This window comes from Alosa sapidissima, chromosome 7 (genome assembly GCF_018492685.1).
Source record: "Alosa sapidissima isolate fAloSap1 chromosome 7, fAloSap1.pri, whole genome shotgun sequence".
NCBI classification, from domain to species: Eukaryota; Metazoa; Chordata; class Actinopteri; order Clupeiformes; family Clupeidae; genus Alosa; species Alosa sapidissima.
In genome coordinates, this window is record NC_055963.1 from 26,206,865 (window position 1) to 26,232,038 (window position 25,174).

The 25,174-nt window shown below is 44.5% G+C and overlaps 1 protein-coding gene across 4 annotated transcripts in view; it reads left to right on the plus strand.

Moving 5' to 3' along the window:
• Positions 1-25,174, plus strand: part of nav1a (neuron navigator 1a) — a 99,006-nt gene that overhangs the window by 26,060 nt on the left and 47,772 nt on the right. For all 4 annotated transcript variants that reach the window (XM_042097703.1, XM_042097705.1, XM_042097707.1 and 1 more), the window contains 2 exons: positions 15,443-15,545; positions 18,323-18,697. In XM_042097703.1, the coding sequence (XP_041953637.1) occupies positions 15,443-15,545; positions 18,323-18,697 (478 nt within the window). The remainder of the gene's footprint in view (positions 1-15,442; positions 15,546-18,322; positions 18,698-25,174) is intronic.

The following is a 25,174-nucleotide window of genomic DNA, read 5'->3' on the forward strand; positions in this document are numbered from 1 at the left end:
GGGGATGGGGAAAGAAGAGATTGGAGGAGAATAGTATCAGATCTCGCTCAGCAGATGACCTAAATTTTATTTTACTCACACTATCCGGCAGACTGGTGGAAATTGCCACAGCTCTTCTTTCTGGCCTGATCAGGCCATCAGATGACACAGCCTGGCAGAAAGCACTCCTCCTTCACTTCCTCCTCCTCTTCTTCTCTCTTCCTCCTCCTCCTCCTTCTGTGTGTGCTCATCTGTGGCAGAGGGGGAGGTTGGAGTGGATCAGGAGATGGCGTGCTGTTTCTCCTTGCACCAGCAGGACTGGCTTCAGATAGCAGCACAGATGACTATCTTTCCCTACACTAGCTGGTCAGTATGATGTAGAGTTATTAAGCCAGGAGTAGTGTTGCTAGGTTACATGGTGGATGGGTGGAAAAGAGGAATGCACTCTCAAATGTAAACTATGACTAGTCTCTGTGCTCTTTCCTTTGTGAGAGGATACTTTTAGTAGCCCTAACTGGCAGCTGAAACAATGAATTCACAATGAATCACTAGCCGTCATCACAGGAATCATAACAGAGTGCCTTTATGAAAAATAGTGATGGTGTGCCTGCATTTAAGCATCCCCTGAGTCCCTGAAGTCTTTCTTAAAAGGGATTGCAGTCAAAAGATGTTACCTTCACCATCTGAAAAGAGGGAGCACTAATGTGCTAGGTGTTAACCCTAGCATGTGTGAGCAATGCCACAAAAACCTGATTTGACAGATGCCGCTTTAATTTGTGCCTGTAAGAGGTTTACCATGCAAATCAGTTTTTCTTCAAGTGTGGCTCTGGCACATTTTTTTTCCAGGGAATCCAACCAAAGGGTTAGGATTTGGGGATTAACAGTACATAAACATAATGAGGAGATTTACCCATTTGATTTAAACATCCCGGGCCCGCATTTACAAACTGTTGCACCCACACAATGCCAACAGGCATGTGACTTCCTTTCATGGCTTCATTTGCTAAGCCTTTAAAAGATCCCTGTTGCATGTGTAACATTTAAACCATCCACTTTTGTTTAGCACTTTTGTTTAGCATTATTCTGAAGTCTGAGGGCTGATGGAATTTCTCAGCTGACGATCACATATTTCGGACATTTTATTTAAACGACGGTCATGTGAAGAATTCCTTCAATGCGGCGGGATAACTCCCCGTGACATGTGAGTCATGGGGTGTGTCCTTGGGCCTCGTGGCATCCCTGGTGGTGTTGGCATCCCTGCCATGCCTCATCTTCCTCACTGCTCTTCTTCCTCCTCTTCCTCGTGTTCAGCCAGCGCTGTTTGGGCATAAAGTGGTGCGGGGCAGTGGGACATGATGGGACCTGACAGCCTGAGAGGATATTCCCACAACCTCCTTCTCTCCCTCTACACACACACGCACACACACACACACACACACACACACGCACACACACACGCACACACACACACACATACAACACACACACACACACACACACACACACACACACACACACACACACACACGCACACACACACACACACACACACACACACACACACACACACACACACACATACATACACACACACACGTGCCCATGCTTAGGAATGCACTCTGAAAGAAATGGAAAGACAGAAATAGAGAGAAAGGGAGAGAGAGAGAAAAGTTGAGAGTTATTACTATAATTACCATAGTCATTCACTTGTAATGGTGACCTAAAAGTGCCACATACAGCCTATACGGCCAAAACCCTTCACTGCTGGTTTCAAGTGTGTGCATGCATACACTTGAGGATGTACATCCTACTGTGTGTGTGTGTGTGTGTGTGTGTGTGTTTGTGTGAGTGTGAGTGTGAGTGTGTGTGTGTGTGTGTGTGTGTGTGTGTGTGTGTGTGTGTGTGTGTGTGTGTGTCTGTGTGTATGTGTGCAAGAGTGTGTGCGCGAGTGTGTGTGTGTGTGTGTGCGTGTGTGTGTGTATGTGTGTGTGTGTGTGTGTGTGTGTGTGTGTGTGTGTGTGTGTGTGTGGCTGTCCACTTATGCACTTACACAAAAGCAGACATAGACAGGAGAGCTGTCTCTTTGCTGTTGTGAAGGATAGCTCTGAATGGTGCAGGAAATGGATTTAGCTCTGTGACTGCCATGGTAATGAGGCCTGTCTTTGGTATAGGAAGCAGGCCTGGCCTGGGATGGTAGGAAGAGGAGGGTAAGGTCTATTACAGACCACATGTGCCTTCTGCCCCTGGAATCAGATAGACCACTCAGTGGAGCTTTTAGATCACACCACAGTGGAGTCAGAGATTTGCTCCATAAAGATTTGTACAAACACACAGAGAGATGCCCTTGTGTGCACACATGCACAAGTACAGATAAAGTGAGGTTGATGACACACACACACACACACACACACACACACACACACACACACACACACACACACACACACACACACACACACACATACACACACACACACACACACACACACACACACTGCTGTCCGTATGAACAACAAACACATGGCTATGTGCAGACATACGCAAAGACCTTATAGTGTGGCTTTGAGGTCTTTGTTGAAATGTTGATGGCTTCCTCTAGTTTACCACATAATGTGCGGCAGCTATGTAATGACATTACAACCAGGCTAATTTGTCCATGCGTTCTTTTTTTCTTCAGTAGATTGTTCTAATGTAATTTTGTTTCTCAATCTAATTTTGCATGTCTGCACTCTGCAAAGCTACTGTTGGGAATCAAGAGAATCTGTTAAATTAAACATGTGAAAACGTAATGCTTGCTGTTCACAATCAATGTTGTCCCTTCAATAATGATTTGCTATTGTTTAGCTGTTGTATTGTTTTGATTTCAGATTCGCCAATCTCTTTGGTAACTAATCTTTAGAGACAAAACCTAGCTTGTCTGAAACTGTATGTCAAAAAGCAGCCCTATGTTTAAGCGTATCGTAAAATAACTCTCAGAAGACCACAAGGCATACTTTCCAGTGCATTGCAACTCCGAATGCCCTAGCTAGTGTATATTTAGCCCTTGTTTGTCAGTTATAGGGGGCTGGTCTGAGTGCCTTGTCCAGAAATTCTGTCATATTTCAAGAGGTGGTTTTATACGGCACTTGAACACAAGAGACTACTTTTGAGGGCCAGAATGACTTTGTGGCTGCTTTCTTCTACTGTGAGCTGTCGGCAGTCTGTAGTCTATATACCCAGCTGGTGAAACTCACTCGGCCGCCACCAATGTGCTTTTCTGCACTACATCAGCAGAAAGCACAGCCTCAGCTTGTTCCTAAGTGCGTAGTGACATTTTTATTTAGTGTCTGATTATGTGCTTATTTGAGCCTGTTTTCTTTTTGGGAAATACAGGGATTTTTTGTAGCTTTTAGGCTTGTTGTACATATTTTTCCATTAGTGTTGATGAGGTCGTAAGAAAACAGAAATGACATATATTTCCATTTCTCAGTGTCCGCAAATAATATATTGCTACTTAAAAGAATAACAAGCTAATTAAAGAACATTTAAAACCACTTTTAAAGAACTCCTACTATTTTCTCCACAACATTTATTGTGTAGAAACATTTGGCTTCCCTTTAGAAAGAGACATTACCATGAGTCCTGTGGTCCATTATTAGACTCCAGCAGACTTTGGAGTCCTCTACACTCTAGAATGAAATCAAGGCATACTTGAGAGCATCTGCGTCAAGGGCTTCTTAAAACTCTGCAGGAGAGTGGCATCAAACAGCCCTGAATAAAGTCACAAACATGCACATATGTGGTTTTGCCTCTGGCTGCTCACACTAATGCTAGGGTCCAGCAACAGCTGTTGATGGGACAGACACAGAGGGAGATCGGCGGCCCTGGTGTGTGTCTATAAAATTACTCGCTCTGTGTAATAGCCGTAAAAGCTGTTGTGTTTGTTTTTAAATACTAATTTAAATACTAATTTTAGATAGCATTCAGTTGTATAAGTCACCAGGATGAGAAGGGTTGACAGGCTTATCTTTGGGACTCTGTGTCTTTCCACATGTCACCCCTTTTAAAATGTTTAATTTGTTTACAGCATGCTAGTGTGATACTACCAACTTCATTCATTCATTAACACATACATGTGAGAGACAAACACACACACACACACACACACACACACACACACACACACACACACACACACACACACACACAATCACTATCACGCTATTTACTGACAAAAAATCACTTGCCTCATTTACCAAGGCTTTACTGGTGGACTCCTAAATCTCCACACACAAATGGTGTGTCCCTTTCCCATCAATGGCTCCGGTCTTTGGCCCCAATGCTTTTTAATCACCAGCAGGACTCAGACAATCCCTTTAGGTGTCTGCTGTGATGATAATCAGATACAGCCCCCATCCATCTCATCTTTTGGAGCCACCATTTCAAATTCCCTAGCACCTTAATCAGTTCATACATTTGCTAATCTATGGTGGTTCTAAGCAGCCTTGAGTCTGTAAGCAGCTCAGTCATCTTATTGAGAGAGAGAGAGAGATTGAGAAAGAGGGAGGGAGGGAGAGAATGAAGGAAAGAGTGAGAGGGCTGAGGAAACAAGCAGATGTTCATTTGATAGGAGGTGGTCCTCCATGCACAGATCCCTTGAATCGGTTCTCTTTGTAATGACTAGAAGCTCCCCTGCTTAAGATCTTAAGAGTCGAGTGGATGTCGATTTAAGCGGATAGTACAGCCTTGGCTAGCATCTTATTTACAGGAAGGATAGATAAGGCTGAATGATTTAAATATGTCTGCTGTGCAGCAAGAAAAAAAAGTTATGTATAACCATCAGATGTGTTATCCTTGATGGAGTATGGTTAAGGAGCATCTGAGTATCATTAAATGTCACTTTGAACATAGAGATGCTTTGAACATTCTTCTACCACTATCTCCTTCACCTACACTTTGACTAGTAGGCTACTTCAGCTCCTGCACTCTCATTCTCTGGTACTAGTATGTATTGTAGTATTATTTATTGTTACCTAAGGTTTCCTTTGCATTATAGCTTAAATGAATGAATGTGTTTTTAGCTTGAACATGTATGGACTGGTGATGTAGACTTTCACAGTTTGGTAGTTACCAGTGCTGTGATGGCTAAAGTATCCAGGAGATCTTCAAGCAGCATAGTCCAGTTGGGATTCTGTGTCTAGTGTGGATATATCTGCCCAGATGCATCATTTTTGATTCCTCTACCATCATCACTTGTAACACCAAACACCAAAACCACTCTGGAGTCATGCAGATGTATTAGAGACTCCGTAGTCTAGCTGACAGCATCTCACCATGCAAGCGAATGTCAAATGAGGTCCCTCTTTGCTGTGGCTTACCAATGCAAGTGCACGGCTGCGTCTTCAAGGCCTGCCACACTTACAGTTTCCAAGCCTTCAAAAGTCCTCTGTATCGGGCCTGTCAGATTCGATGAAGGCCCGTTGCAGTGTGGTTGGTGTCGTAGGCATTGATGGCTTAGCTAATGCATTCCTCGTTGACAAAAGCTGTTTTCGCTCAGTGCTCTGTCTAGTGCACGTCATATAGGGTTTATTCTATGGGGACGCTGCTGGGCTGAGCTGAGTTGGCATAGTAGTGTTTGTTGTTGTCTTGCACCACAAATGGCTGCCTCTCTGGTCTCTCTCTAACGGGAAACTGACCGTCAGTGTTTCCAGTGAGCTCACAGGCATGGTGCAACACATCTGAGAACATGCCCCCGCATATATGATTATTATTATTATTATTTTTTTTTTTTTTTACTTTAACTAAATCCTCTCTGGGTTTGTTTGGTGCTGGACACATACAGGGAAGGATGTATTTGAAAGACAATAATGTCCTGCTCCAGGGCTCGTGTTTGACTGACCGTTTTGGTTCTCCTCTCTTTACGTGTGATGTCCATGGTGCTGCAGCTGGTGGTTTCCAAATGTCGCAGTTCAGGGGATACAGTCATGCTGGCCTGAGGTCATCTTCCCTGTTCCGTGCCGTTGTATTGTTGGTGTTCATTTTGTTGCACAACAACATCTTAAGTGCCACCCTTTACCCCCTTGCTTAAAAGTTTCAGAGAAAAAAAATAATGAAAAAAAAAAATAAAATAAAGGAAGGCAGAACAAAGACGTCACTTGAAGTTGCTTCTGGCTGGCTGTGAACAATTTTCTCCACATGGGCGCAAACTTTTTATGGCCCCCTGCGCCAGACAAACGCTTGGCCAGTGATAGGTGTAACAGCCCCCACCCCACTCCACCCCACCCTACCGCCCTTGGACCCAACACAGGATGCACAAACACAGGCCTTGCCCAGCCGCGAGAGAGCTTTATTGTAGCTGCAGCTGTGGCACTGTGGTACTTTACTGAGCCATAGCATGAGCTCATAAGACCTCCAGTTGTTTGGGCACCCTGCCTGCTGCCCATTTGCCCACGTGGACGGATGAGTTTCTGCTTCCGCATAGATATTGAGGTAAAGTTATGTAAGGTTGTCATATGTCTTCCAATATGCCATGGGCTATCCAGATGGGAAAGGCCCCTTTTATCCCCATGCTGAGAGAGCACATAGCTAATTTATAGGTCACCTTTGCTGTTCCTGTGAGCCGTGAGAGAACGCTGGAGAACAAAGGTCTTGGACAAAGGAAGTGCATCCATGTGGGTCAGTCAGAGGCAGACAGTCACTCAGTGTGTTGAGGTTTTGAAAGGGCTTTGCCCCCTGTGTACAGTGCATTTCCCTGGTCTGACCCTTGTCTCTTCATTCAAATCTGACCGTCATGGGAAAAAACTCAGCCAATTGGCAATGCTTCACTTTTCAGCTGTTGCAGTCCGCACTTCTGATCTGATCATCACATGTTTTGAACAACAACGTTTTTTTGGAGTGTGTGTGTGTGTGTATGTTTGAGCGGGTCATCATGTGTTTTCACCATCACAAACAAAGAACAAAGAGGTATTGTGGAAGATTATGTAACGGTGACTTTATGCTTCCAAATAAATTATTTAAAACTAAGTGAAATAATGCCGCTAAGCTTCAGATATTTGCCTTCAATGTTTTAATTTCCCTTTTCTTCTGTCTGTAGTTTGTCAGGATGCAGGGTGTCATTGAACTTTTGAAGGGATGTTTGCATCCAGCTGGTCATTTCCTTAGCCTCTCCTTTCTCATCCTCGGCATTGCCAAAAGGTCTGTTGGCCACAGTATTGGATGGCCAGAGCTCTCAGCACCAGATGTGAAGGATGGAGTTTGTGTTTGTGTGTGTGGGTGTGTGTGTGTGTGTGTGTGTTTGTGTGTGTGTGTGTGTGTGTGTGTGTGTGTGTGTGTGTGTGTGTGTGTGTGTGTGTGTGTGTATCATATCCTGTTTTTCATGTTGTCCAGGCCATCCTTCTGCCTCCAAGCAAGATGAAAAAGGGTTTGAAAGGAAAGGAGGAAACTCAAAACTCCCTAGATGAGACATCACAAAAAAGATGTTGACAGTTGACGGCACTAAAGCTTTGCTTCTTCACCGGGGACTTTGCTTGGGTGACTGACACAATAGTGTCCCCACCAGTGATAACAGTGGCATCTATGGAGAGGGAATTATATTTAGACAAACTCTTGTTGTTCACTTTGAGATGGAGATTACTGTGTGTGCTATGACATGCAACTCACTGGTGGCAGCAAAAAGAAGTCTATTTATAAACGTGGCATACAAGAAATATGTTGTAATACTTTAATACTGTATATAATTTTTTTTTTTTGCTGAAAACCTCTTCAGAGGATAGAACTACTTTATAAGGTAACATTTTAATGTCCATCATATTGTCAACTGTTATTTCTGGAGGCACTTCTCTTGCGTGCGAATTCCCAGGGAATCAGCCTTGTGAGGGTCAGTTAAAACCCTGCCATCTCCACTTTGCCTGCTTTTACCGTGGCCTCGCAATTTAACATCCTCCTTATCAAGTGTGACCTATATAGACGAGGGCGAGAGAATAAGAGCTCGCTCAACATTTAGCCAAAGGCTTGTCATCTCTTCGCTCTAGACTTGTCCGTTTACTTGGTCCCCCCTCTCTTTCTCTCTCTCTCTCTCTCTCTCTCTGTCTCTCTCTCTATCTCTCTCTCTCTTTCTTTCCCCTCTCCTCTCTCCTTCCTCTCTCCTCCCTTTAACCTCACACCACTTTTTCCCCACACGCCCCTCTCCTCTCTTTCTCGTTCTCTCTCTCCCTCCTTTCTTTTTTCTTTTCACACACCATCCTCCCCTTGCTTCTGCATCCTCTAATGAGACTTCATCGTGACCTCTTATGACGACATCCTCCCCATGCTCTGCATCCTCTAATGAGACTTCATCGTGACCTCTTGTGACGACATCCTCCCCATGCTCTGCATCCTCTAATGAGACTTCATCGTGACCTCTTGTGACGACATCCTCCCCATGCTCTGCATCCTCTAATGAGACTTCATCGTGACCTCTTGTGACGACATCCTCCCCATGCTCTGCATCCTCTAATGAGACTTCATCGTGACCTCTTGTGACGACATCCTCCCCATGCTCTGCTTGCTGGCATATTAGTCTCTGTGCATTAGGAGTTCATTATCGACCCTCCATTTGGACAGTGGAAGATAAGACACCCTCAGATAAGGCAGCAGCACCATGAATAAGTGCATGAACTCATGTCATTGGGCTTCTAGCTGCAGGACACACCTACAGTCATGGCGCTCCTGACATAATGAGGCCAGTCGATTAGGATAGTGTTTACATTAACCATGGACGAGACCATGTAATGTCTATGAAAACTGTGCTTTACATTAAGTTTCTGACATGTACTCATTTCAGTATGATTCAACATTATTGTGACACTGATTGATTGCAATTCAAACTAATAGTGTGCTTGTGCAAGCACAAATCACTGGTGAGACACAGAGTGATCGCTGATGCCACAGCTTCTGGAGTGAAGTGGAGTGCATTTGCAACCCAGCTGGCTTTCACTTGACATTTGGCAGAGTTGTGATTTCATGGTTGAATTACACACATTTGACTCAAAGTGTAAAAGATGCTGTAGTGTGCACATAGTGTGCAGACCTCAGAGTGCTTGTGTGTCACACGTTATTCACTTCTTATTGCGCCATCAGCCAGACGGATGAAGCCAGTTGCACAACAGGCCTACGTGCTGCCAGGGCGCTGTCCCATGTGCTAAGACTTGGAGACTTTTAGCCTTTGTGTTTGAGTTTCTCTCTTTGCTGCCTTTATTGCCAAGGATGTCCTTACTATAGTCAGTTCCCACACTTTTGAAACACACACACACACACACACACACACACACACACACACACACACACACACACACACACACACACGCACACACACACGCACACGCACACACCAAATAAACAAACAAACATCAATACAGTGTACTTGCTACAATTTGAGCGCACTACTATCTGTATTTCCATCTCTATAATATCGCCCAATTACTCAGAAGTACTCAGCTGAGCCCAAGCCAAAAGTGGTCCCACACATAAAGTGTCTATCAATCCATCCTCTCCAGGCTTTGTCTGCTTAGTAACCAATGAATTCTTCTTTCCTGGGTGCTGCAAAATGAAGAGGTTTCCTTTCAGCTTAGTGCCACTCCTTGTTCAATGGCCTCCCCCACTCTCACACACATGCACACCACCACCACCATCACCCCTATTAGGATTCAGTGTGTGCTTCTACTTTGCCTCTGGCTTGCTTTAATCAGGCTGCATGCCTTCCAATGGGCAGCCAAAGGAGAGCAGACAAATGCTGGTGCGGTGCCTTTGACTCCACACTTCTCCACCCCCACCCCCCAACTCTCACACACACATGGGCTCTCTGTGGGTGAAAATGTGTGTGTGTGTGTGTGTGTGTGTGTGTGTGTTTGCATGTGTGTATGCTTGCATGCATACGTGAGTGTATGTATGTGTGTGTGCGTGTATGTATGTGTGTGTGCGTGTATGTGTGTGTGTGCGTGCATGCGTGCGCATGTCTGTGCGTGTGTGTGTGTGCGTATGTGTGTGTGCATGTGCATGTGTGTGTGTGTGTGTGTGTGTGTGTGTGATGTGGGGGTCAGGGGGAGTGCAGGTGAAGGGCTCCCCCAGTTTAACCAGCCATACAAGATTCATTTAGCTCCCCCTGGGATCGGAGCTTGTGGCTGACGGTGAAATTTGCATTCCTAATTCCCCTAATTCTCCTGGTGCTGCTCACAGCTGCGTCTGGGCATATTTGGAAAACAGGAAGTCGGAAGGCTCTGGCATGTCTGACAGAGAACTTAAAACAGAAGACACCAATTAGCATAAACGGAAGCTTTGCTGAACATGTTAGTGGGATTGATCAGGCTCTGTTGGGTGGAGGATGACTCTGAGATATAGATAGCATGGTCTACTTAGTCATTCATTTCCATTTTTATAGACTGGTGGTTATTCACACAAATAAGGACTCAGTGCTACTGTTATTTAGGACAACACACAAAGGGAGTAGGAATATCAAAAAGTTCCCATTATGGTTATGAAAACCAAAGATGAGCCAAAAGTCAAAATGCAGTTTTCAGCATACTCTCAGAATTAAGCATACTCTTTGCTTGTGAATGATGTGTGACTCATAATGTGCTAGGACACTGACAGCAACACCTAAGAACAGCATAAACGTATGACTATTTTAGGAAATGTAAGAAGTCAATCAATTCCTGGCTCCCAGACAGCTATAGGCTATGTGAGTGGCCATATGGAGCTGTAATTGACAGTGGTCTGTACTACCAATGACTTCATCATCTCACCATCAGGCCCAGTCCCAGAACTGGACCAATCAAATCAATGCATCATATTAACACAGACTTTCATGGGAAATCAATGGATAGTGCGTTGCTGCGGACCCAATCTCGTACCCCCTTCCCCGCTCCAAAGCTTATGTTGTAAGATCGTTGCCATGGGCACGCTCAGTGTGCAGCTGTTAGTATGATGGACACCATCGAAAAGGGGCTGTGACCCCCCCACTATTCTCTCAGGGAGGGTCGCTCCTGCATCGACCAGCTGGAACAAGCCCATGCACTGGGAAGGCGGGTGGGTGGGGCGTCTCAGGTGGTGGCGATAGTGGGAGGGGAAAGTGGGGTGGGGGGTGTCACAGGAAGGCCAGTTCCTGTTGTCCGGTTGTCCTTGTGTCCTCCTGTCCTCTTCCCTGCCACCTGGGACTCTCTCTCTACCCCCACCTCACGCCCTTGCCCCAGCTGGAGGATGTGCTCCATTATCCCCCAACAGCTGGACTCCTCCTGACCTGTAATGGGAATTATTAAAATGGCGGGTAAATCTTTTGTCTTGCTTTCACCTCTGTAGTTGGTGAGCAGAGAGTTTAATTGGGGCTTGATTAACACAAATGAATAGAGAAAGCCTTCAGGGGATCCATTAATACGCCCCTTCATTTGTCTTTATTTCCATCACAAACCATTGTTCCGGTTGATCAAAATTCATATCTTACATCAGATCTTCCCATTGCCATGCAAAGAAGTCATTTCTGGGCTACAGAGGATCTGAGCACTTTGGCCGCTAAGCAGCTACTAAGACTAATGGAAGTTATCTCAGGGGGTAAAAATAGAAAATGAGTAAATCAGGGCGGTCTGGATTATTAGTCATCTCCTCTGTCAGCATTAACCATTGAAGCTCTGGCCATTTGCGCTCTCGTCATCCCTTCCAGGCCCGGCTCTGTCTGCAGCGATGAATTATTTCGTCGTTATGAATTAGGGAGCCTTCATGGTGTGGAGTGTGTGAATGAATGAAACAAGAGACGCCAAAGATGGAATGATTAATCAAAGCCACTTCCTGACGATTCTTTCCGAGTGCTGAACATAATGATAAAGCCATTCGACTTGTGATGTCTGTAGTCATGCTGCATCTCGCTGTCTCATGCGTGACAGGATAAATGGCTGGATTGGGAAAGCTCCCCCACCCTCTCTTAACCCCTGACCTGTACCTAACCCCTCTCCCTCTACCCGTGAACCAGCCCAACCTTGAGAGAGTATTATATAGCCCTTATCCTAAAGGCCTTTGAAACCAGGTCAGAATCACAGCACTTCGTCTTCCGCTGTCAGAAGCCCAGATGTTGATGTGGAACAATTAAGATTGTGACCAGATACCTTGGAGGATTTGGCTAGAGAGCCAACACATTGATTTTGAAACCCAGAATAATTAAGGGCTGTCAAAGGGTGTGCCGCTTTAGGAAGTGGTGTCATCTAGGGCGGCTTATCACACTGGAAGACAAAGAGAGTCTGTCGCTGCAAACCTAATGGGGGTTTGTTTCTCCTCCTCTCAGTTACTCATCAGCTCAGAGTGGCGTGTGTTTTAATGAGATGTTAATCTCTGTTAAAGGGAAGTTTTCAAAAAGCATCATTACAAACTATTAACATCCATCTTCAATACGACAATGTTACTCTGGGCTAGAATGAAATACCTCTCAAAAATAGCTAAAGTATTGTCGAACATTTCACCAACAATAACAAGAACATTCAGTGGTGTGGGTTTTTGAACATTCTAACAAGATTCCGTTCTGCAACAATTCAAGGTTCTAAAATTCTATGTTGAATTCAATGAACCCAGATATTCTTTAGAATGATCATTTGCCAACATTCCCGTCACACCGGTGTGACAGTACACCTTTAAGTGTTAACAAAAAGTCTTTACTGTATTGTAATGCAGTACTGTAACTTGGCTAACGAGAGGTGTACTAGAAAATAAATCTGGCCCTGGACTTGACTGCTATAGCACCAGCTGGGTCAGTAATGAGACAGAATGGACTGGTAAATCCTAATATATGTACAGATCATTATGGTTTGATGGTCTACTAGCCCGCAGATGCAACAGACCACCAGGATTAGTCCCCGTATGCCTGATGGCCAGCACATCACTGGACACAGACCCTCACTATCTGTAAAGTTATCACAGTACACCATGGAGGCTGGCTAGTTTGGGTTCCTCTGATGTACTGATATACTGTAGCCCTGTCCATATTCTCCCCCAAATAAGATCAGAATGAGAGAATACATGAGAAGAAGCCTCATTAGGCCATCCTTAAAAATATTTTTGTTTGCAGTAACAGCCAAAAAAAAATAAAAATGGGTCGGTAGGTAGGTCAATATTTTTTTTTTTCAAGATTCAAAATAAAAAAAAAGTACAATTTTGGTCATGGTGATTACGTAGGAATGAATTTACACAAATGTGTATATCGTGACGTAACTGACTGGGTCTTCAACCCGTGCCTTCAGGCGCACCATTGCAAACCTCATTCTGATGCAGGTTATATAGACCAGCCTTTCTCAAACTTCTTTGACCTGAGGCCCGGTCATGGCAGACTTTTGGGTCATAAGGCTCATCTACATGTACCCAGAAAGAAGGCTACAATAGCTCTTGGCCACGTTATATTGAAATTTGACTATACAATACTCAATGCTATACAGTGTATTATACAGTCTCTGCTCTGTTTCTAAGGAAGTTCCAAAAAACAACGTCGTTCTATTAAGTTTCGTTAAATAAATAAATAGCCTTCCAACAGGTTGAAGCGGAGCTTTGATACCAACGTTATCGATTAGTTTCAGTTTCTCTCGCGCAGACGCGCATTGAATGAATGCTCATACCACCACTTAATTGTAGGGCTCCATGTTTAATGACATCGATAGCAGAAACGTTTGTTTTCTTTTTTCATCGATCCGCGGTTTCTTGATCAACTGCGCAGCAAATTATCAGATGAAGCACCGGGCCTAATTTCACTCCACGACTCCGCGGACAAGCAGTCTCCATGTTGCGGACCCATATTTTGAGAAATGCTGAATAGACCACAACCAATTTCAATACTCCGACACGGTCACCGTTAGACTAGGGGGAGAAGGGATGAGAAAAGATCTGGCCACAGTTCTTCCAGAACTTCGTGCCAAGTAAAAGCGTTATCAGTTTGTGTGAATGAAACGAAGCGTAGGCCATAGTGTGACATGCGTAAAACCAATGGTGTAGAGATGACGCCACAGGTTTTTTTTTTAAGTGAGCCACGTTTGCATGTAGGCAATTTATATTCACAATACTTGGGCCTACTAAAAGAAATATTATTTTATTGCATTTGTATTTGTTGTTTAGAGTAAAAAAAACAATCGGTCGGTATTAACGCAAGTTTACAACCGGCAAGTCGGTCGGACTAAAAGGGGAAAAAAATAAATATTTGGGTCGGTTCTAAATTGACAGGGTCGGTCGGGTTACGGCAAACGAAAATATTTTTAAGGATGGCCTTACGGTGTCAGCGGCACCTACATTTGGGGAGAGCAGTTGGGGAACCCCCTGCGCTCCCACTCCCCATTGGTCCACACAGCTTGGGAAGTCTTTACTTTATCCCTGCACCGTCTGACCCGACAGTGGCCAATTGTCGAATCTCTTATCACATGGCACAATCTGAGCCGATTAGCAAGAATAAAAAGTGGGGTTTTAGAGCGAGCGCCAGCCTAATGTGTGGCCCAGTGGGAGTGCTGGCTGGCTGGCAGTGCAGGGGGGAAGGGGGGGCGGTGGTAGGGGCTGCTACTGCTACTGCTGCTCAGGGGCTCCACTCATCAGGCAGCCTCCAGGATTATAGGGGCTGGAGGATTATGGGAAGGGAAGAGGTGCCAATGAAGGGGCTTTAAGGGGTCTCCAATGCCTGTGACAGGTGTGGCATTTGGGTGTGCCATGCTGTCAGTGCCCACTGCACATAATGACCAGCAGCAACCAACAGGACTAACTGGGCTCAGATGTGGCTCAGGGAAGCTCAGAACAAGTGTAATCCTCTGGTGCTTTGTTACATTCATTCATGACCAAGTTTTTCAAGACCAAGTCATTTTGTCACTGTTTTTTCCCATGTCGGTCAAATTTTGGCTATATTGTAGACACCTGGCTATAATACAGTAAAGCATACTTCATAATCATAAAATGACACATGGGAGGTGGCCTGCAGGCTTTACTTTGGTCGGGCCCCAACTGCTAGTTGAACTGTGATGGGGTCTGTGTCCCAAATGACTGGAACACTATAGTATTCTTTCAGTCATTTTAGTTTATTGGAGAAATGGGTAAAACAGGATTCAATAGTGCACATGCAAGAACATCAACATGGGGCTGTTTGAGGGATTTATTTTCTAAAACGCTATTGTCCCCATTGTTTGCTCACACACAGTGACTCCAATGAAGTGCATTTACTTAAACAAAGAAAGTGCAGACCTCAAACAGCCCTAGTGATTGGGTCAGTTGAATTTCATCATGAGCCTAACCCCTTGGCAGTGTGGCAGACCAGCTCCGTAATGTTTAATTCATGGAGCTGCTGCTTGAAAGACGGCTTTGTTGCTGAGCTGTCATATTAGTGCGGCACCTCGGCTTCCCTCCATTTCCTCCTTGGCTCGTCGCATGAAAAAACACCAGTCACGGTCAATAAACAACGTGTAAAATAACCCTGTTTTCCTCCTCTGCTCGTCCATTTTCCCTACAGACCCGGAGTCACAGAGGAAGCGAACTGTTCAGAACGTCCTTGATCTCCGGCAGAACCTGGAAGATACCATGTCCAGCCTGCGGGGGTCCCAGCTCAGTCACAGGTAATTCCTCCTTCCATTCGTTTTTCCTCAGCACCCCCTGCATGAGTGATGTAATTGGAAACCAAAGGGCCCAGTGTGTGCCATGTGGTATTTATTTGTGTTTACGTCTCTGTTTCATCTCCAGCAGGTAGAGATACATTTATCACGATCCCCTTTTACATTGCATGGGCAGCATCTTAGCATGACAAACTTGGAGTTATCCTCACCTGCTCCTCTTTCACATGGCACTGTAGTTTCCCTCGTGAAATCTCATAAGAACACAAATATTTGGTTCTGCTTTAAAACTGCATGTAAATTAAACATTTGCCTTGTCAATGCAGTGTAAATAACTAATTAGCATTAGTGTGTAATCAGGCCACTTCCTCTGTTCTGAATCCCACTGTAACTCTGGAGGATGAGAGAGAGAGAGAGGAGGGGAGGAAAGGTTGTCAGTGCCCAGTGGCCGTGTTTACTTAGCCATGTTGGAGCTGTTTACTGTCCAGAGTGCTCCTCCAGCCCGTCAGGAAGTGGACGGCCTCTGAGTCCTCTCTTTAATAGTCTGTTAATAGGGGGGCTGTGTGACTTGCCTTGGCTGGCAAAAGCTCCGAGCTTAGTGGCTTAGTAAGGCCGCCCATAAACTCTGTAATAAAACACACAGTACAGTGGCTTTATACCCTTGCCTGCTGTGCTGATTTTTCCCTTTTTGACATGTCTTCACCCCATATTGGCTGGTGGTGTTGAGCTTTGCTTTGTTTTACCGTCAGCCTGATTCTTATAGGCCAGAGATGAACAGCAAGTGTTTTTATCCCAGAGTTTTATGGTCGGTATCTGCTGCTTTGTTGTAGCAAAATGGATGACAATTTCTGTCTAGGAATGTGTATTGGCAAAGCAGTTTCACAAAGAATGAGTCAATAGTGCTCAAACACACACACACACACACACACTCACACACACGCACACACACAGTACATCTCCACTCATTTGTGCACATCAATTTATATGATCACTTTCTACCATCATGTTCTACTTCCTATCTTTCACCTTGCTGTTCATCACCATCAGCACTATCCTGAGATATCGTCTGAGTGTCGCCATTTTCCACATGGCTTCTTTATCTTTGCTTAATTTCTCTACGAAAGCCTAGTAAACTAATCACTATTTTTATCACTTTTTCCGATGACCATAACTACTCCCTGCCTGCCCATTTCTTATGGAAAGGAGACAGCTTCTTGGATGTGACCGGCCCTCTCAGACCTCTGCAGCAGCGGCCCTCCATCCAAAGGCCTGTCTCCATTTAATGGCTTTGTTTAAATGCCCTATCAAAAGCCTCAATTACACTCACTGAAAGCACGAGGCAAGGGGAGGCTACTCGGAACGGGAGATAATTTACAGGGAAAACACACAGCTCAGCACCTTTCCTCTACATTTCCCAACTGCACTCTGCTTGATTCTCTCCATTAGGCTACCTCTCTCTTCCTCTTCCTCCTTTCTCTCTCTCTCACTCTCCATCTCTCTCCCTCCATCTTTCTCTATTCGCACTCAGTTCCAATCTGTCAGAGTCCAGAGTATCTGCTGTCTGCCGTCCTTGGTACTTCCTTGGTGTCATCACTGAACCTTGAGTTTATTTTTTGCACACAGCATGCTGTGAGAGTGAGACTTTTTACAGTGGGGTTCCAAAGGTATCAGTCACAGTCACAGCCAGTCCTCACGCTGAAGGACACTTAACGCAAACCAAATAACACCCACACAGTGAGAAGGCCGATAAAGTGAGAAACTAATGCAATGCAAATGCATGCATGTGGAACAGACGATAGAGCATTGAGCTGCTCAGTGGTGGTGGTGTATTTTGACCTCTAAATCAGTGTTGAGAATTCCATGGGACCCGGTGGTGATAGCTTAAGCTCGGGAACCTCCGGGAAGTAGGTAAGACATGTCAGCCGACGCATAAAAACACCAGACACCTGGAAACATCATAAAGCCTTTAAAAAGCATTAGCGCTAGCGACGAAGTTCGCAGGACGCAACGTGGGGCCCCAGCGATGACAAAGGAGGACGCAGGGGGAGATGTGGACGTCAGCAGCAAGGTCACTCAAATCCCTAGCCCCCGAACACACACACACACATACACGGGTCATCTTTGAAAACATCTTAAGGAAAGGGGCAGTCCAACGGCAGGCGGTCGAGATTGCTTTACTGACTCACATCCTGCTGAAAGGGGGAAGGAAATGAGATGCATTTCCTCCGTTTGACAGAGAGGGCGCTCAAACCCTCCCCTGGGATCCAGCCCAGTAGACAACAGTCATTTACTCTGAAGCACTCAGACACAGATGGTATGTGTGGAAAAATAAAATCTGTGTAAGGTTTTACAACTACGCAATTAACATGGGAGAACAGTAGTTACAAGTGCATAAAAGTGTTATCTCACCTTTAAATGCTTTTATTTGAAGTATATTAGTGTAAGATGTTTGAAATGTGAAGAAAATATACATATGAACAAACCCAACTTTCTGCAGTGGTAATGTAAGGAAAATCCAACTGGAAAAACCCAACTTTCTGCAGTGGTAATGTAAGGAAAATCCACCTATGTGGAACAGGGGACAGAGGGGAGGCACCTTGTGGCTCTTTGTTTTGCTCATCCTACCTACTCTCATTTGGTGTTCCTGGATCTTCCCCATACACATCTGTGCCATCTCATCAAGTCTCTCAGCCTACAAGGCTACAAATATTCAGCAAATTCAACACATGTATAGATTATGATTTGAATTAAGCAATACCTATCTCCTCCCCTGTGTTCCTCAGTTGTATCGAGAGCAGCGTGTGCTACGACAGCGACGAGACCAACGCGCGGAGCATCTCCAGCCTGTCCAACCGCTCGTCTCCGCTGTCGTGGCGACAGGGCCAGTCCAGTCCGCGGCTACAAGCGGGCGATGCGCCTTCCTCCACGGGCAGCCCTGCCGCCCACACCAAACCCCTGCGCGGCCCCAGCCGCTTCAGCCAGATCCACTGCATCGAGCTCGTCGAGGGCCTGGACGGCGTCGACGACGAGCTGGTCGACCTCAAGTCCGATTACCTAGGCGAGGGCAACCTGAAGGGGAAAAGCCTGAATGAAGATGAAGAGGATGAGGAGGAGGATGATGTGGACGTGGACGTTGATGATGATGACCTGGCCAATGGGTAAGTACTTTTTATATAGAATATTAGTAATATGGTTAGTTTTACTGGGTCAATATTTAACTGAATATTCAGGACTTACTTCTAACAAACAGCTAACAGTTGTAGCATTTATGTGTCTTGAATAATAACTGAACAATCTACCCACATAGAAACTAGACATCAATATCTCTCATTCATTCCAAACTCTTAAGTGCAGATAAAACCTTATTCTTACCGCCACGGTACACAGGTTTGTGAGCTGTTTTGGAAAAACACACAGCCTTGTTTGTGCCATTTAGTCATTTGTTAGCAGTTAAGAGCTCCACTCCACTCAGCCCAGCTGAGGTCACTCCAACCCGTGGCATATGACTTCAAAGCAGAACGGCGTAATGACCAACTGTTATGAGATGAATTATAAAAGCGCCCCCTCACATTGCCGTCCAATTCACAATCAGCTTTGGGGCCTCCCGCTGAGCGAGTCGTGTCATACTGAGCCCTAGGCTTCTTCACAGAGCTGCAGACCGTGTCATGGCTAGCTGCAGGGCTCCTGTTGGAGCTGATGGCAATACCACCCACCCCCCCACCCCCATTCTCTGGATCTGCTGTGGGAAACTGGGTGGAATTTTGGCTGTACTGGTGCCTAGTGTTGGGCCTCTGATAGGAAAGTGTGTATGTTGGTTGGAGGGGCTGTGCGTGTGTGTGTTGATGCTTGATGGGGTGTGACTGTCATAAGTGCATGAGTCAGTCTGAGTGTGTGTGTGTATGCATGCAGTGTGTATATGATTGTGAAGCCTTTACACAATAGTTTGTGTTTTTGTTTGTCTGACACATGTTCTTTTGTAAGAGCACAGCCCTGGAGCTAGGACTAAGGGTGTTTAAACATTTTTGGAAGGCTAAATTATAAAATGATGTCTGTTTCTTGCCTTGCTTTGAAGTGCCTTTGCTCTCCCTGTTGAGTCCAGAGGTACTGGCCCCAGGGGCCGTGGTCATGGGTCCAGCTATGTTTTGGATGATGGTGTTTTATCAGGGGAAGTCACTAGCTTTTTGATTGCTTGTCAACATTTGGGCTAAACCTCTGTTTATGTTCAGTAACTACATATCTGAACGTCTTTGTTGCGTAATTGCTGATGAAATGATCATTTTGAAGAACATTTTGTCCTCTGATTTTGAAAGTATCCACAACATCTGAACATTATTACTGGAAGATAACCATCACAATATAATTGCAAGTCCATGGCTGTGAGTATGAAAGTAAAATCCTTTAGCACATTTCATCATAAATCTCTTACTTTCCCTTCCTAGTTATAAACACTGTACCTGCCCCCATCTATTTCAACTGAACCTTAGTACATTTAACTTTAATGCAGTCTGAATGTTCTCCTCCATAGCCACGTGCAGTGGCATCATTTCTTCTACATCAGCACTTAGCTCACTTTGGGCCTTTCTTCCTTCCAATCCATCCACATCAGTCAGTCCTAGTCACGAGGCCCCCTGTAGAGAGGTTGCATACCCATTACATTAGACAGCCCTTGTTACATTGTAAGCCTGCAATTAAATACACTACAACAAACAAACTATTAGTATGTAACAACAATTTGATACTATCTTTACTTTTGCCTTTGACCATAGTCTAAACCATATCCCTAAAACCTTCTCGTGTAGTTTTATGTAATTACAAAGCAGTGTTTGTAGTCTTCTTCCTCGCTGAATATGTTACAGTATATTTAAGTGCAGAGTTATTCCGTGGCCTGTCCCTGTTATGGTAAAGTTATTTTTGCCACCGCTCTCTAGCTTTGGACAAGGCCTATACTCCTATACTCACTTATATGATTTCATCATGTACATTTTTTTTTCATGGAAGTTTTCAAAAGCAGATAATGGATACATGGGGCAGAGAACTGGGTCTATTTCCTGGCGAATATCAAAAGCCCCCTGCCCTGTGTTGTATTTTTACTCTGTGTGTGTGTGCGTACGCACGCGCGGATGTGTATGTATGCACATGCTTTTGTATATGTATTTCTCCACACACCATTTCAGGGTAAGATTTGTGCTTGTGTCATCTATGTGACACAGACCTCACTCAAGCCTCTCACCATCACTGGATTTATAATTATGTCCAAAAAGATTGGCTCATTGGAGATGGGTAGCGAACGTGGTGGAAAGATTTGTGTGATGAGGCGTCATGCTCTTCATGCTTTCATGAGCACCACCCGTGTTTGTGTTGGAGTGCCACTGCCCCGTCCGAGTCTCTCCATGCCGAGGGGGTATGACGAAGCCCCCTGGACTCTGGACATGGGTCGTAACTCTGTGCCCTGCAAGACGCCATCTAAGTCCAAAGGGAGCCCTTCGGACAGAGGATTACGCCAGCGCAGTCCGGACCCCCCCCCCCCCCCTCCCAGAGAACATAAAAAGAATGGAAAAAAACGCATGAAGTCACACAAAACAAACTGTAACTCTGTCAGGCTGCGTGATTAGTTTTTGGACGTGTCGAGTCGGAGCTTAGCGTCTCGGGCCCTGCGTGGGCGTCTGTTTGAATTGGCCCTGGCTAATTACTGCAGAGAGGAATCTTTGTGTGGGACTTACAGCTTGGTGCTTTTGGGGGGCATGGAGAGACAGGATTAGATTAATGAGGTTCCAAGCCTCTCTGCTTGTCAATCAGTTTGACATGAAAAATACAGTATGTCTTCACAACAAACACGCTTTATTTATTCAAGTGCATTTCCAAGTGCTTTCGCTCGTTCTGTTACCCTCATAGTACCCCAGTATTTTTTGACGGGAAGAGACAGGAAAAGCAGAGGCCAGTTAGAGAGAGATCTGTTCCATATTAGTCCATTTATCGCAAGGTTGGCAAGGCAAGATTCAGGCCATATTCAAACCAGGTTTGTTGTGAAATCAAATCCAGTGCTGTTAATCGTGTTATCTTATGAGCAGTGTTGAGACAGGTGCTGTATTATAAATGTTTAGTGGGGGATAGTTTTCTCTTTTACACCCACCCACACTAACTCACACTCAAAGATAAGGGTGTTTTTTTTTCTTAATCACCATATGGAGCTTTGCCTTGTTTCTATGGCAACCGCACTCTTCAAAACCTGTGCCGGACTTTTATTTGATTTATTGAGCCGTCCACGAGTGTTTGAACGTGACCGTGTGTAATGGATAGTAGGTCAAGCACCTGTTTATACACCTGCTCTTGTATGTAGTAAAAAAAGATTGCAGCCATAACAGTGTTGGGCCGAGGAACTTCGTTCCAATTCCTCATCCCTTTTGAAAACTTGTTGAGTCAGATCACCAATGGAGCATCATCAGCAGTCTAACACTGCACTTTTTGTTCTCCAAAGTAAGTCTGTAAAGATGTTGGCTTTGTGTCCTGGCTGTGTAATCCACTTTAAAGCTGGAAGCTCGCAGCAGAGTTTGGATGAAGAACCTGTGGCCTGACACATTCTTTTGCCTCCATCCATCCCGTCTCCATAGCAACTGCGACAAAGCTGACGGAAAAGCAGGAAATCAATCTCCTTGGGACTAAGGCCCCCCTCAGGGTGTGTGTGAGCTACGGTTTCTCTAGAGCAGGGGTCTCAAACTCAAATGAGCGGGGGGGGGGGCACTTCTGCCAATGTCATCTGATTGGAGGGCCACGTCAGTGTTAAAGAATAATACAAAAAAACAACGGCTATTTCCTAAAATGCAATGTTTTTTTCAAATACTGTTTTTTCAAACACAAAACTAGAAACAGAAAGTTCAAGTCTTTTTATCTATTTTTAGACACCTGTGCTAGCAACCTTAGGTGATAAATAAAATAATGATGAAGTAAATATTAATACAAATTATAAAACCTGACAAACTAGGTGTCAGGTTTAAGAAAGCAAAACCATTGGATTTTTATATCAAAATTTCAAAAGGCCATGGCTTGAAAGTGGTCAGAGATAAAGTCCTATTGTAAATGTAAAAATCTTTGAGTATAAACAAAAGATTATGAAGGGGGTAAATTTACCCATCTAATTTGCCACTGGATGGCAAGCACCTCAGATTATGCACCTTTCAGTAAATACTGGATGAACATATTTGGGCAGGTTTACTTTCTTTTTTGTCATATTACCCACATAACAAATTAACAAGAAAACACCTAAGATGTATACCAACAATAGTAAATTATTACTAGCCTAGCCTATAACCACAAGGCCTACAATAAAGTATCCTGGTCAAATCAGTTCCTATCGCGGGTGACTTTGTAGTTCTTCAGAGCCCTATTTCTACTAGCCCTGCTGTTTGTGCCACGTCAATTACGGACACTATCATCACGATTACCACTGCAACCTCCAAGCTATGTTGGGCAGATGGTCGAAATAAGCATGGTATGCTTAGTGGACACTGTCGTATACACGCACCTCCAAGACGCACCTCCACCTCTATTGACTATCACTGTCAATAGACGATCGATCATAATCTCCAAAAGGATATTCTCCTTCAGAATCAGAATAGGTTAATAACATAGCCTAGGCTACCTAAGACGTCATCACACGTGAACGTTTTTCAACATTTGGTGTAGGCCTATTTATGCTTCAATTTGTGCAAAACTATGGCCTACATCGCTTCCGCGTCATTACAAATGCACGTCTTCGTGTTTCTCGCGTGTAATACAAGTATTTCCTGAAAACTTTGTGCAGTGATTTTGGGTTTGAATCAAGCTCTGGATGTCTAGCAAATAGTGGAGGAGAGTACAAATGGGATTTGTCACCGTACTTGGATCTGTCGTCTATTTTAATCAGTATCGTTGTTTGTCGCAATTAAAAATACCCTCAAGGGCCGGATTACATTATACGTCGCGTGCCGGAATTGGGCCGGACGCGGGCCGGATTTGGCCCGCAGGCCGGGAGTTTGAGACCCCTGCTCTAGAGTTAGGGTGTGAATGTGAGGGTGCATTTGTAGTGTGTGTGTGTGTGTGTGTGTGTGTATGTATGTATGTTTGTGTGTGCGCACATGCATTTATGTTTATGTGTGCATACCATTTCTTTGGGTATGGGGCTTTAAGTATGGCTGGCTGCCTGGCTACCTGTTTGGAAATGCTGGAATGAATGGAATGCTCAAATAAGGATTCCATTATGACTAAAATGCCATGATAAACACATTGCAAACAGAGGACCAACTGTCCTATTTATATTTATTATATTTGTTTTGCTTTTTGCTTGAATCTCATATGGTCTCAATTGCAATCAGCACTGAAAGGACAGTACAAGCTTAATATCAGATCATATATCTGAGGCAGCCGTAGCCTACTGGTTAGCGCTTCGGACTTGTAACCGGAGGGTTGCCGGTTCGAAAGCCGACCAGTAGGCACAGCTGAAGTGCCCTTGAGTAAGGCACCTAACCCCTCACTGCTCCCCGAGCGCCGCTGTTGTAACAGGCAGCTCACTGCGCCGGGATTAGTGTGTGTTTCACCTCACTGTGTGCTGAGTATGTTTCACTAATTCACGGATTGGGATAAATGCAGAGACCAAATTTCCCTCACAGGATCAAAAGAGTATATATATACTTATATAGGATGCAGAATGCAGATATACTGTATGTCTAGGTTCCTGATGCATATCTTGTTGGAGAGTAATTCAGTTATCTGACATGAGAATTCTGTACCTGTCCTCAACATTTGGCTAGTCAGACTTGACACAAAAATATTTTATGCAGTTGCACTTTCACACGAGGACTCCGTTCCACTCCAGTGGGAATAAACAGTGCTTGCAGTTCTCCATTAGTGAAGAGATGGCTACCAGGAAACTCATATCCTAATGCCATCATTTTCCCAAACCTGTGTGAATGTGGAGGTAATGGAGTTAAGCCATAATGTGTAAAGTTCCTGAGCAAGGGGAAATACACCAAAGTAGCAGGTTCTCTTTTTTCTGTTCTGTTTTGTTTTCTGATTATAATAGCTCTAACAACACATTTCCTGAAATTTGACTGTGCTGTGCAGCTCTACAGCAGAGTTGGTGTTAAGGAACAATGTGAAAGAAAAAAGGCTCACTTGGCTCACTTTCAAACACATGTTATTGCACGGCACACACACACACTCCAGCGTGAGAAACCCAATATATAACCCAAATGTTTTCAGACAGGTGTCTGTTTTCATCTTCTATTAATACATCAGCGTTTTTAAAAACGTGCACTCTCTCTCTCCCTGTCTCTGTTTCTCACTCTGTGTTCCCTCTCTCTCAAAATACCGGCATAAATGTTTTTTTTTTCTTTAACCATGGATCATTTCAAATTCATATAGCTCCCAGAATCGATACGCTTATCACTGAGCCAGTGACCTCAAAAAATTGCCTTGAATTTCAATCATGTGAAAGGAATCACGTTCATCTGAACCAGCGAATGCACCCCACTGATTTCATCACGCCACACATACATTAATCAAGTGGTGTGTTGCTTGACATAATTGGGATATTTGGCTGCCTAAATGAATGCTGTGGTTGAGTAACGCATTTGTTGGAGGGGGATGGGGATGCCATGGCC